Source organism: Lutjanus erythropterus, chromosome 13 (genome assembly GCF_056507025.1).
Source record: "Lutjanus erythropterus isolate fLutEry1 chromosome 13, fLutEry1.hap2, whole genome shotgun sequence".
Taxonomy (NCBI): Eukaryota; Metazoa; Chordata; class Actinopteri; order Lutjaniformes; family Lutjanidae; genus Lutjanus; species Lutjanus erythropterus.
The window spans coordinates 38,055,774-38,069,253 of NC_139329.1; the positions used below are offsets into that span (position 1 = coordinate 38,055,774).

Sequence of the window (13,480 nt, forward strand, 5' to 3'; positions counted from 1 at the left end):
TTAACATTAAAACAAAGATGTGATTCGTCCTGTTGAGCTGAAGGTCAACAAGTTCTGATACCTAAATGACAAAATAGACCATTTGTAAATTAAGTTTAGACAACTGAAATGATCTATTACTGCTGTTTATTTGCAACTTACGGTTTATTCTTGTAGTTCTGTCCATTATTTTTCAGCATAGCTCCACAACAATAATTTATCCAGATAATTTAAATCACTTTATTTGGAGGTCAGATTGGATATGAACACACCTGAAATGTTGCTAATAATCCCTTAGGTCACAGCGGAAAGTTTTTGGGTGGCCTTGACACAGAAAACTGCCTTAAATCACATAAAACAATTTTAATCTAGACCAGGTTTTGGGACTATTTCACCATAAATGCATGAGTCTTTCACCAGCACTGGGAAACAACTTATTCTGTCGTTTATGTCTGAGAACATGTTGACCTGCACACCATAGCTGCAGAAAAGAAAGGATAAACTAGAAAAGGTCACTCACTGGTGGGCGTTTCCCTGTGCTAATTAAGAACAGCCGGCATTTACAAATTCAGAACGCCTTCATGAATCTAACTTCGATTTTTCTTAGGACCTTTCTTAAGAACAGATATTTGTGGATTGTGAGGCCCAAAAGTTTTCAAGGTTTTTTCATACAGCGTGCAGCTGACAGTCGTGAATTTGCACAAAAAAAATTGATGTTTAATCCCGCATGCACGCAGTCACACACACAAACAATTGCATACATCCGGCAGACATTTTTTTTAAAGGGACAGTTCACCCTCCCCCAAAAAACTGCTGGAGTTTAACAGGAAATCAGTGCTGCAGAATCCCCCAAATGTGAATGGTGACCAGTTTTCAAATATAATAAACAACTGGAAAAAATAATAATAAAATGCCTCCATACTGCTGTCTGGCATAATCCAAGCCTCCTAAAGTCCTGACGTGCTGTTTGCACACCGTCACACCATGAACACCCAGTTCAGACAGTGTGCATGTGAATGTGAACGTGGCTCCAAGCTGAGGATCTACAGTGAAGATTCAGGCTAAAAACGTGGTGTAAATAACATTTTTTTTAGTCAGCTTGGCATGTTGGGATTCTAGGAGACTTGGATTAGATCAGGCAAGCAGTATGGAGACATTTTATGTTTTTATTCTGTTGTTTTTTATGTTTGAAAACTGGTCCCCATTCACTTCCATTGTCTGGAAACTGTGAAGCATTGTTTTGTCAATCAATCATTTTTGTTTCCTTTGTTCTTCTAACAAACCTTTTGGGGTAAATTCCAAGTACACTTATACTTATGTTACTTTTCTGGCAGGGGTAATAAGAAATCATTTTTAAAAAGTTTACAATCACAGATAAATAAACAACACTGAGTGTTTATTCATGTCTACTGTAGCTGCCAAGCTAACAGCAACATGAATAGAACTGAGGCCTACAGAGTTATGACATACGTCGCTTAACAAGTTCAGGTTTCAGTGTTTTTGGAGGGTTTCGTTCTGCTGCTGGTAAAATTCAAACCTGCAACACTTCCATCAAAAATGCTCTGTCACCACATCCACCGCTTGCACCGATTGGTTGATTGATCAGTGCTGTTTCCCTGCAGGATCAATAATGCGTGCATGACTGAAAACCATTTTAAGCCTCCTCACAACGGCTTGATGTGTCCTGGAAATATTCTGTTCTCTGATGTTTGATCATGTGGGCGGGGCACCATGAGAAGCAGCTCTGTTCAGTAAATAGGTGAAACAGAAAATCTGTCTCACTTTCTGACCTGTTAGTTTCCCTCTGGAGATCACTTCAGGTCACAGGCTCATGTTAGAGGGAAAAATCACTCTCAGTCTGAGTGCATTTTGTAGGAAAGTCATGGAAAGCTGTTGGAAAGCCCCCACCCCCCCCAAAAAAATCCCCTGAATGGGCACTCTGTGGGAGTACAACTAATTTTATTAGCCCCCTTGGAAACATTCAACCTAACAAGTGGAAAGCAGTTTCTGCATAAATTAAAGATAATCCAGAGTAAATTATGCAAATATATTCGCTCAGATAAAGAAGGGGGTGGTGTGGTCGTTTATTGTGAGGTTAAAAAATCTGAGCCAGTGGTTGAAACTGAACCGAGGGGAACTTTACTTAAAAGTTTGTGAGGGCTCGGCCTGTGAGGAAATAACACAGCGAGGTTGCATCATCTGTAAATCACTGAGAGACAGAATGAATGAAGGATGATGAGCCGGGAATCAAACCGAAGAGAGAAATCACAAACAGCAGGTGAAGTTTTCCTGCTGTAAAAGGTTCATCTCATCAGTTTTCTGGTTGATTTCTTTCCTCCCAGGCTGCCATCACTTCCAGTTCATTTCCATGAGAATCAGCATGCAGAGACTCAGTTCAACGACAACATATTTTATTTGTTTTCAGCCAAAACAGGCGATCTTGTGCAGAGATAATCCATCAGTCAACATTTATTCAGGGCGAAAGATGTTGTGATGCAGTTGAGAGAATTTCAAAAACTCTCCCTGGTGGCCACGGTCAGACTGACCTTTTAAAAATAACCCCTTGGACCCCCCACTGGGGTAGAATGGTGGAAACTGAGATCCTGGTGATTCCTTTTAAATCTCGCCAAAATCTGGTCTCACATCGCAGAAGAATACCTGCCGAGCTGTGGTTTTTAGCTTCTGCAAACTAGAGATTGTCCTAAAATAATAGCACCGTCCTCAAACCACGTTAACTCACATCATGCAACCGTCGTAGATACAGTCCCACGTGGAAAAATATAACTACAGCAACTTTTCAACTACAAAGGTTTCTTCCAATTATTTTTCCTGCAAAAATGGCCACTTATTGTACAGCTGTCTGGAAAAGCAGTGGAAGAAGAAGAAGAAGCTTTACTTAAATGGTAATTCTGTTATCTTTATGCCTGGGCCCTATTTATTTTGGGGTTTTAATGACTAATAGGTGCAAAACGGTTTGGAACTGGTCCAGTGCATCACCTCACCTGGTAACCACAGAACAGGCTGCAACGTAATCCTTAAAGAAAAACGTTCCCGTCAGAGTGTGTCCTTTAAAAGTGCTTGTTTCTGCCACCGACAAGTCAGTCAGGGGTCAGCAGCCTGTGGCTCTTTTGCTCCTGTCCAGTGGCTCCCTCTTATTTTAACATTTTAACTTTCATTTATAGGGCAGCATGGTGGTGCAGTGGTTAGCACTGCTGCTTTACAGCAAGAAGGTCCTGAGTTTGATCCCCCAGTTCCCTGGCTGGGGCAGGCAGTTTGCATGTTCTCCCCGTGTCTGCGTGGTTCATGGTTTTTATCAAAATGACTACGTCCTTAACGTTGATTATTTGTCTCACATGGGAACAAAAACTCAAGACTCCCATCCACTGCGACCGCCTCCCTGCGTGACTGTTTCACAAAATGCCATAAAACTGATTTGATCTTCATTTTCTTTACTGACGCAGGAGAAAATTCAAACTGTTAAACTTCTTCTTTTCAAGACGCTTTGCATTAATGTTTTTAAATGTCAGACACAGATAACAACACGATACACGTCCTGTGAACCCTACCAACGCTTTCTCACTGGTATGCACATAAAAATGGACGACACACACACACACACACACACACACACACACACACACACACACACACAGAGACACTTGTTCCACATTCCCAGAGTGAATTGTGATTTCTGGGTCACCGCTGATGTTTTGGTCTCCATTTCAGAGCGAGGTGGAAGCGTCTCTCAGGGGTCAGGAGGTCGGCGGCCCTGTGAACTCCACCGCACACACTTAAAAACAAAAAGACACTCCTCTCAGCCGTTTCACTCAATTACTCTTTACGTTGTGTTAATGACTCCCCGCTGTCTGATGCCGGCTGCGCCTCACTCTGAGGAAACTCTGATGGAAGAGTCACAGCAGCTGCTGATCTTAAAAGAGAAACTTTTACTTACAGGTTATGAGGAGGCTAATTTTGATTACTCAGCTATTTTTTGATGGTTTTTATTTGCATCCTTATTCTTAATCCTGAGAGCAACTTCTTTTCTTGTAGCTTTTAGGAGAATAAATGACGTGGATCACAACCTTTTAACACCTTAAATAAGACCATGTGATCACACCTCTGACTTCTGCTACAGAGGGATGGGAAGATGACTTGAAGAAGTGGCTTTGGATAACAAAACAAGTTCGCCATTACGTCCTCATCCTCTCTCTCTCTGTGTTGAGCTGTTTAACTGTGACTCATGCAGCTGTTTCAGAGGTGCACATGGAGACGCACAGTCCATGAACCAGACCTACCAACCTTGAGCGTGGCATTAATTATTCAGATTTCAGCTGAGGCTGCAAAATATTAAACTGAACGTGCGATGCATGTTTTTGCACCCTGGACCGGGCCTGTATCAGACAAGCATGTAAAATTTATAACGATTATTCATAATAAAGTTTGAAGGACATGCAAGTTATGGGAGTTTCACTGGGAGATGGTCATGAAATATGAGAGACACACGGGAAAAACAAGAATGTTGGCAGGTATGGCTGCAGTTAGCATCGTGTTGGATAAAATGTTATAGAGTTCAGGGTTTGTGTTGTGTTCGGCTGCAACAATAATCAAGCTAAACTTAATGTGTGGCTTTAAGAACAGTGTGTCAAACATAAACCAAAAATGAAAAAGGGACTGTTCCTCTCAGTGATGCTTCAGTTTCAATCATGAACCAAAAGAAGATGAAACCAAAACTTGTCTGGTCCGGCTGCGTCTGCTTTTGAATGCACAAGGATGTGTTCCACTTCCTTTAATAAGACACATCCAACATTATATGGAAGCGCTGATGAACCTCAGAGCTGCTGGTACCAGAATCATTAAAGCAGCTAAACATTGCTGTCGTACATTAGGTTGTTTTTCTCATCCCTCAGGTGCAGAAGGTGAAGAATATAATCACATGATCCCATTTAAGCTGTGACAGGTTGTTGTTCCTGAGCAAACCAAAACAGGAAAGCTCCATAAAGATGAGTGGAGCAGCAGATTCAGCTGGTTACTGACACAGACCATATATTAAATAGCAGTTAATAGCTTTGAAGTGAAGCCAGTGCAGAAGTGCCTTAAACCTGCATTCTTGCTAATGATCAGCAGGGGGCGACTCCACTGGGGGCAAAAGTCAGACTATAGTTTATGAAAAACTGAGGCTACCTCTCACTTTATTATCTCAGTAAACAGTTTTCTAATGAGTTTATGATTTCAGTCCACAGATTCAAGTCAGCATGATATTCATTTAATAAATTATGGTCCCATTTAGAATAAAATTTGCAGGGTCTGATTTTAGGGAAGGGCTACTGTCCAGGTCAACACACAGGGCTCACAAAACTCAGGTCAAACTGTCAGACTAACAGTGCAGATCGAATATGGATCAGGATTCTGCTGCTACATTGCCTTTTCTTTCTAGCTGAAAATGTTTTTGGGAACCTTTCTTGTCAGGCAGGCCATCATCATTATTTCCTACTGAAAGGTCGAGCCAAAACCAAACATCGCCCAGGCTGCTGTACATCACCCACCAGCTCCACTCTCCTGGTCGTACTGAGCGTGCTCTGGTTGCAAAAATCCAAGATGGCAACCACCATATCACCAGATTCAAGGCTTCTAAACTGCAGGCCACAAACCAACAGGTGATGTCACAGTTGGTTTACACTTCTACACCTGTTCTACCTCCATTATTCTAAAAATGACTGATTATTAAATTTCTTTTGTTTTAGTTTATATTATAATTACACAACTAATAACCAACGGGCTCAGTGGGGCCCCAGCTTGCATTTTGCCCCTGGGTATCTTGCAGTCAATCCAGCCCTTCAAGTTACTATGAATTTATAGAATCAGAACATTTTTAAAACTTCGGTGGCTCGTCCAACATTTGTGAGGTGGTTGGGGCTCTGCTGGCCAGACCATGATCATCTCTTGCCTTTCTTTTATATTTTTCTCTCCTTTTGACTCCTTTTTCTGCTCTTCTTTCCATCTGCATCCATTTCATTTCTCTTGTTTCCACCAGTCTTTCCAATTCCCCCATCACATTTTCCTTTTTGTGTTCTATTTCTTTTTAATTTTCCCTGTTTTCTCTTGTTTAGTTTTTTGTTTCTCTTTTCTTTTTCCATGCTTGTCTTTCTTCTCCTCCTGAATGTATCTCCTTCTTTCTCCCTTAAACTTTTCAGAATTTTAATATTGCTTCTGAATCAAAATATATTAGGAAATGTAAAATGCAAAATAAATATTCAAGGGAAAAAAATAGCGAAAAAAAAATTAAAAACATAAATACATTTTAGAATAAACAATTATTACTTTTTAGTTTTTTTTTTAGTTTTTTATTTTTGGCAGTTGTGGTCCTCCATACCTGTCAGCCCTGCCTACAAACAATAGACATAAATAAATAAAAATAAAAGAAAGTAAATAAATAAATATGTTAATCACAGCAGTATCGGATGTGGTTTTTGGGGGAGTGAGGCCGGTGTGTCTGCGGGCTGTGGGCGGCGCACAGCGTCAGTCTGGCGGCTCCCCGTCACTCAGTCAGTCGGTGTGGAGGAGAGAGGACGGAGCGGAGGACGGAGCTGCGCACCGGGAACCGGCGGGATCTGTACTGCACATACACAGCAGCAAGACCACAACCGACCGACCGACCGACCGACCGGCAGGCAGGAGCAGAGCGGAGCGGAGCGGAACGGAGCAGCATGGAGCTGTGAGGGCTGCGGGCCGACCGGGACCTGCTGCCCACAATTCAGTTTGATTTGTTTATTTACCGCATCTGCGAGCTTTTTTTTTACCCCCCCAACATGGAGACTACAGGCTGCTGGCTGCTCCTGGCTGTACACTTCATCCTGATCTGTCCACAAGGTAGGACATGCTATCATTCATGTTTTGTCCTCTGACGACGCAGAAACCCTTAAATATGTTTAGATTTTTGTTTGTTTGTGGTTTTCAACTTGCTGCGCGAACTTGTCGGTGATTGCGCAGCAGCTTCAGGTGATCTGGGAAGTGAGCTGTGGTCCTAAACAACCCGCAGAAGTCTTCATGCAGTCTGTGTTTTCGTATTTTTGTTAGAATTGGGCTACCCTTGCTTCGTTTTATTCTCAGAATTGAACCTGCGGTGCGTAACGCGTTGTGCGTCTTTGGACACGTCCGAGGGAACGAGTCCAAAACGCCAACTGCTTTTTAAAAACCAACCAGATTTTCTCATGTGACTCGAGATATCTGTGGTGCTTTCTGGCGGTGATCACCGCTCCTCTCTGGGTCTGTGGGGTCGCAGATTAAAACGTTTGAGAGGCGCAGGGCGTCACATATCAGCTCCAAACCGGAGCTGTCAAGCATGAAAAGAGAAGTTTGGACACGGTGGCTTATTGAGGGTGTCAGAGGCTCCATATCTGGCAACAACAACAGCAGTAATCCTGTAATGCTTCTCAGAAACATACACTATCACTGCAAAAACTATAAACTCATGTTTTATTTCCCATCCTGAAGTATTATATTGAACTGTGCAGGAGGTGAAGTTAATGTGACTGTAAGTGAAAAGGCTCTGATATTTCTGTCTCTGTTAAAAGGGATGGAACTATCAGTTTCAGTGTCTGTTGCAGAAGTTTGAGTGTCTGTTTGGATGGAGGTGACTGTTTGCAAAATGAAGGTTTTAAAAAAGAGCATAGTGAGAAACAGCCTGCAGGGTTACAGCTTTATGCCCAGTTTTCAGAATCAGTAAACCCTCTTTTTTGATGTACAGCAGCAGACACCATGTGTTTGTCACTGGATCATGTTTGCTTTGCTTAGATATCTTATACTTTCAGGAATATAACTGTGTTTTCTGGAAAAACTGCAGTGATACAAGAACTTTGACTGAAAAAAGATACAGTCTGAAATCATAACTTAAATCAGAAAGTATTTGGTCCAAGAATGATTAGATAAGCCTGATGATAAGCAAGCATTTGATGTATACCTTCAGTTTTGCTGTTGACATATTTAAATGAGTACCAAGAAAAAGGCCTGAACGATTTGGGGAAAAAAAAATCTAATTGTGATCATTTTGGTCCTGATTTACAATACTGGAAGGAAAAGATTATCTTGCACCATCATTTTCACATCATTTTTACCTGCCTTAGCAGCTCACTGGCTGAACTTGTATTAGTATAGAAGGAAAACCCACATGGTGTCCTCAAATGAAAGGTCACTGACAACTGAATAAGCAGCAAATCTGTCTGTAATCAAGCCTGCAGGTGAAATTATGATTGTACTGACTTCTGCAGCTTATGTGCCTTCTGTGTTTTCTTATTACATGCATGTGTTTCTCAGAGTCAGATGTTGACATCAGGGGGGAAACTGGGTCACATCTCCATTACTGGACCAAAGAGTAGAGCAGATATGAAGGCTTGTAAACCCTGATACAGGACATTTAATTAAACAAATTATATTTAAGTGTCCGTAATCAATATTTTTTATACATCTGCAGAGAATTATCACCTGAGTCTGCAGCTCCCTCAGCTTTACAGAGCTTTATAGTGAGTTTCAGCTCTTTATTAAACTGTCCAAGTGCAACTTTATGTTTTAGTTGATTCTCATTGCTCTTGTAGTGTCACCTTTAGCTGTAGCTGTTTTGAAAAAAAAAGCTGTAAAAATCCTCTGTACTCCACCTGTTCAGCAGCAAACAGCAGACAGACACAGTTAGAGACTAAATGGTGAGCAAAGTGGAGCATTTAGCAGCCAAAGAGTGAGACATTTCCCTCAGGAGTTGGTGGAGACCAAAAACTGAGCTAAAACAGAGCAAATGTTAAATATGTTAGAATTTGACAACAGATCAGGAGCTGAGATGTTATAGAATATTTTATTATTTCATCCATTTGTTAACTGTTCTGGAGCTTTTGATCACCAGCTGGTGGTGTTTGGTCGTTTGTGATGGAATTGTAAATTTTTTAAATTTACATTTCTTCTTGTTCATGTTGGTTTAGAAGCTGTAAGGCTGAAACCTTCTGGTTGGTTGGTCCATTGGTTGCTTGATATGCTCTTGTCCAACCAAACTGGTTGGTCAGACACTCACTGGTCTTTACTTTCATGATGTGATTAATCTATTATCTTTGGGCTGCAGAGACATAGTCTGACCTCATGTGTTTTATTTTTGAGTTTTAGGTTATTTTCTGAACATTTACTTGGCTCCATGTTTTACTGGCGCTACCTCAGAGTACCTGCACAGCTGGTTACATCAGCCTCAGACCTCAGAGGACAGAAGAACTGAGTGTATATAAAGTTGATTTTGGATGCCTGCTGATGGATCACTTCATCAATGAACGCCAACTGCTGACTGTTAAAGCTGGATTGATATCGTTGTTGGCTGTACTTGACTTTTATGTTGGTTTGTTGTTTATTTTTCCTGTTAAGGTTGGTGTTAGCATGTTGCTAATGTGGCGACTCCCACAGGCAGGTGTGGTGTGTCCATGAAACACTGTAAGGTGCTAGTAAGTGGCTGTACTGTGTGCACCTACCTTGCACTTAGAAATCCCCAGATGATTGATAGACAGAGCGAGCTCAAATTGTCCTGTGTTGCAAGACTCAGTAGAACGCAGTCAGTGCACTGTTGCTAGTTTAGTTAATTTACAGACATTTCCTTTTACCTTCAGTGTATAAAAGTATCACAGGTTCACTATATCCCGTATCAGCTTGATCCAGCACTTCAGTGAAGCTGCATGATGCTGCACTGAGGGAGATACTCAAACCCAGGATGCTATTTTTAATACAGTTGCTTATTTAATCAAAATGAGAAATATTCTAGCTGTCTTGTATATTATACACATTATCCCAAGCTCAGCCTCTCACTGACGTTGGGTTTGGTAAGTTTCTGGCCACACAACAAGTATTTGTAATAATGGACCCACCAGCGCGTCCTCCAGGGTTGAAGAGGTTTAAGAAGTCAGTGGAGATGAATCAGGATTTGTCACCATAAGCCTGAACACTGGAAGGGTTTTCCAGCTCCTTATCCTCTGGTTTGCCCTCCCAGCCGTACGGTACCATCGCAGCGTGCCAGAGAGGACACTGATCTGCTTGGTTGAATCCTTTCGGGGGGTGAGACGTGAAACAAAGATTAGGGGGAGAAGCTGGTCGGAGCCAGTTTTTAGCTGAAGAGATGTGAAACCTTTTGTGCCCGGGCCAGTGAGCCTGGGTCTGTGCTGGATGGTTCGGTACCTGCAGAAAGCCCCCGGGCTCCCTCACGCCTCCTCCCTTTTCATTTGGGCTGTTTTTAAATGAAGCTTTGATGAAACGTCGGGGCACAAAGGAGGTGCCAGCTCGCTGAGGAGGCAGCGCAGGAATGGCTGATGGTGGAAGAAAAGACACATGAGGAGAAAACTCAGCACCATCTGTCCTCCCAAAAGATATTTGTGAATGGGCAGTGCCAGTCGTGGAGTCCCCCAGAGTCTGCGGGCCCCTTGTTGTCTAACAGGGAGTCTGCTGACAGATGGCCGTCACAGTCAGACAGTCTGTCAGTCAAACACATGCAGGGGGCGGCTGTAGATGTGATGCCCGCCACCACAGGCATCGAGCATGCCAACCTAGAGACCAGCTAAAGATGACTAATAATATTTATTGTCTGTCATTTCTAAAGGATAGAGTCACGTTTTTCAAGTGTGTCTGTCCAAAAACAATCCTCACATGACCACATGCATTTTAAAAGTAGGGGTGGAACGGATCGCTGTTGGTCTGTGGTCTGTACAGATCGACCCCACAACATGTTACAACCTGCATGATCAATAATTATTGATATCGACTGTTATGAAACTTATCAACCATATCGCCCAGTCCAGCTTTTACTTATGACTTCTAACCAATCAGAGATTGGGACATTGAGTCAGACTACAGAGTGTAGCAGTGTCCTATACTGTGTATAATTACACAGTATAGTAGTTGAAGTATACTGTAAAAATAACATAAATCTAATCTTGCATGTTTCCTTTTTTGCTCAAACTGTGATAGATTGCTAACTGTGATTTTTGTGATCTGTTTTTGTGATACATTAAAAGTGTCATTAGTCGCCTCCAGTCCATACTGGGATTGTCCTGATCCCAGTATCTGAAATGCCTCTGATTCAGCCTGAAATGCCGGTGATGTTGGTCCAATGTTGTGATACTGAGGGACGGTTTAGAGAAACTGTGTTACCCTTAAGCCTCATTTGAAGCCAACTAAATAACAAGAGTAGTAGGTCAGATGTCAGTAAGTGTTTTTTCCTGTTGCTTTTCGTGGACATTCATACTGCAGTGTGAGCTGCGTTAGCATTAGCTTTGTTTGTACATGGAAGCTCGTTCTGTTCTGTGAACCTTGCTGGTGTCTGGGATTGTGTTGCTCCTGTGTAGAAATTTGAGATATGCAGTTACTTCACTAAATGATTAAACGTTACCAACCTCAGTAGTTGGCACCAGAAATACAGGTTTGTTAAATTATTAATATTTTTTATGTACAGTGCCGGTTAACTGTTGCTTCTAAGATGTTAAGTAGCCACATGTTCCCTTGCTAAAGATGACAAAATAAATGTGCAAGTCTATGCACTGATCCAGTATCATGTAATTTATTCTACCCCAAATGGGACCAGCCCAGCAGTGTCCTGTATGCAGTTTTTTTCAGTGATGACATCAATACATACTGTAGAATCCATTCTCAGCCCTCAGTCATTGCCAGTGCATCATTAACTCTTGTCTTGCCCTCACGGTACAAAAGCACAACTTTATAAGTGATTTGAGTGAGGTTGGATCATATTTTATGGAGAAGAACTTTTCATGCACTCATTCTGAATTTGCATGCCTGCAACATGTTAAAAAACACTGGGACAAGATCAGCAAAAGACTGAGAAAGTTGTGGAATGATCAAAAACACCTGTCTGGAACATTCCACAGGTGAACAGGTGAATTGGTGACAGGATCATGGCTGGGTGTGACAGCGGCATCCTCAAAAGACTCAGTTGTTCACGAGCATGAACGAGGTGTGAGCAATAATCCGGTAGTTTAAGAACGTTTCTTAACACAAAACTGCAGGAATTTGGGTATTTCACCATCTATGATGTATAACACTGTCAAAAGATTCAGAGAATCCAGTCTCTCTTACATTTCTGCATGTAAGGGGTAAGACTGAAAACCAACACTGAGTGTCTGTGACCTTTGACCCCTCAGGCAGCACTGCATTAAAAACTACATTAAAAACCCACATCATTGCATAAAGGACACTAAATGGGCTCAGGAACACTTTGGAAACGTCTTTTTCAGCGACGTTCCTGCTTATTTCAACGAGACGATGTCAAGACACATTGTGGACGTGTCCCAACAGCGTGTCTTCATAGTAAAAGAGTTCAGGTACTAGACTGACCTGCCTGCAGTCCAGACCTGTCTCTCACTGAAAATGTGTGGTGCTTTATGAAGCACAAAATACAACAACCGAGACCAAACAGGACTGTTGAGCAGCTGAAGTCATATATCAGGCGAGAATGAGAAGAATGACATCATGCAGTAGAGCTGCACAATTTGGTAAAATGGTCATATTGTGACTATTCTGACTGAAATTGCGAGTTGCAAGATGCAATGTGATTAGTGGGAATGATGAGTTTTGTATTATAATTTTCATGTTCGCTCTAAAGAAGACTATTAAAATTACGTGATATTTATTGAGGTCTGAACCAAACAAACATCTCACATCTGGAGAAGAAGATTTTTAGGTCAGAACATCTGTACAGCACTACAGTACCTCATTATAATGCTGTTTTCTCACACATTTGTCCTTGCTCTTGGCCATATTGCATTTTTCTTGCTTGTTTTAGTTTTTACCATCGTATCGAACTGTGTGTTGAGAATTGTGTAATTTTGCTGGTATTGGTATCGACCTCTAAAATATCTGATGAGGACGCGTGGGCCAAACTCTAACACACCGACTACAGACAGGAGGAAGGAAACAAACACAAAGAGACATGAGGCTGTTTTCCTCAACATTTCAGTACAGTCTTTGGATCCAGTTAAACTTGAGTTTGAGAATTACAAACTGTGTAAAAGGTCATTTGAGGAAAGATGCAAACGAGACTGCGGTCACCTCAGATGACCTCCTCTTCTTCCTCTCCTTTACATTCAGGCCTCCTGTCTCTCACCATCTTCTCTCTCTTTCTGTCACTTTTCTTTATTCTGTTTCATCTCTCCGTCTCTGTCCAAAGCAGCTTCAGCTGGGCAGACGTCCCTCGCTGCCCCACTGGAAAAAAAAAAAAAGCAGCAGCAGATTTCCAGTCGTGGCAGCGGGGGTATTTGATGACCAGATTAGTGGGTATTAGGCTCAACGGCATTCACTCAGGCATACACAGGGGCCACCGGTTTGAATCCTCCTGAGTCGCCCCTCTTTTTCTTTCCACGGGCCCTCGGCTGAATGGAGGCCGGGGTTACGTGGGGAAACAACCAGCCGGGTCCTCGGCGGAGGTCAGCTGAGGAGGCCCGTCCGTCCTGCGCCGCCTCCTCTGGCCCAGCCCGGTGAA

General features: G+C 42.2%; 1 protein-coding gene across 4 annotated transcripts in view; it reads left to right on the forward strand.

Annotated features, from left to right (window-relative positions):
• Positions 1-6,513: 6,513 nt before the first annotated feature.
• The window catches only part of ptprz1a (protein tyrosine phosphatase receptor type Z1a), a 120,232-nt gene continuing 113,265 nt past the window's right edge, over positions 6,514-13,480 (forward strand). For 2 of the 4 annotated variants that reach the window (XM_084733587.1, XM_084733589.1), the window contains exon 1: positions 6,516-6,846. In XM_084733587.1, coding sequence (XP_084589713.1) covers positions 6,786-6,846 — 61 coding nt within the window. In that variant the 5' untranslated portion in view covers positions 6,516-6,785. Of the gene's footprint in view, positions 6,847-13,480 lie in introns of all 4 variants that reach the window. The other 2 variants (XM_084733586.1, XM_084733588.1) reach the window with 2 other exon arrangements.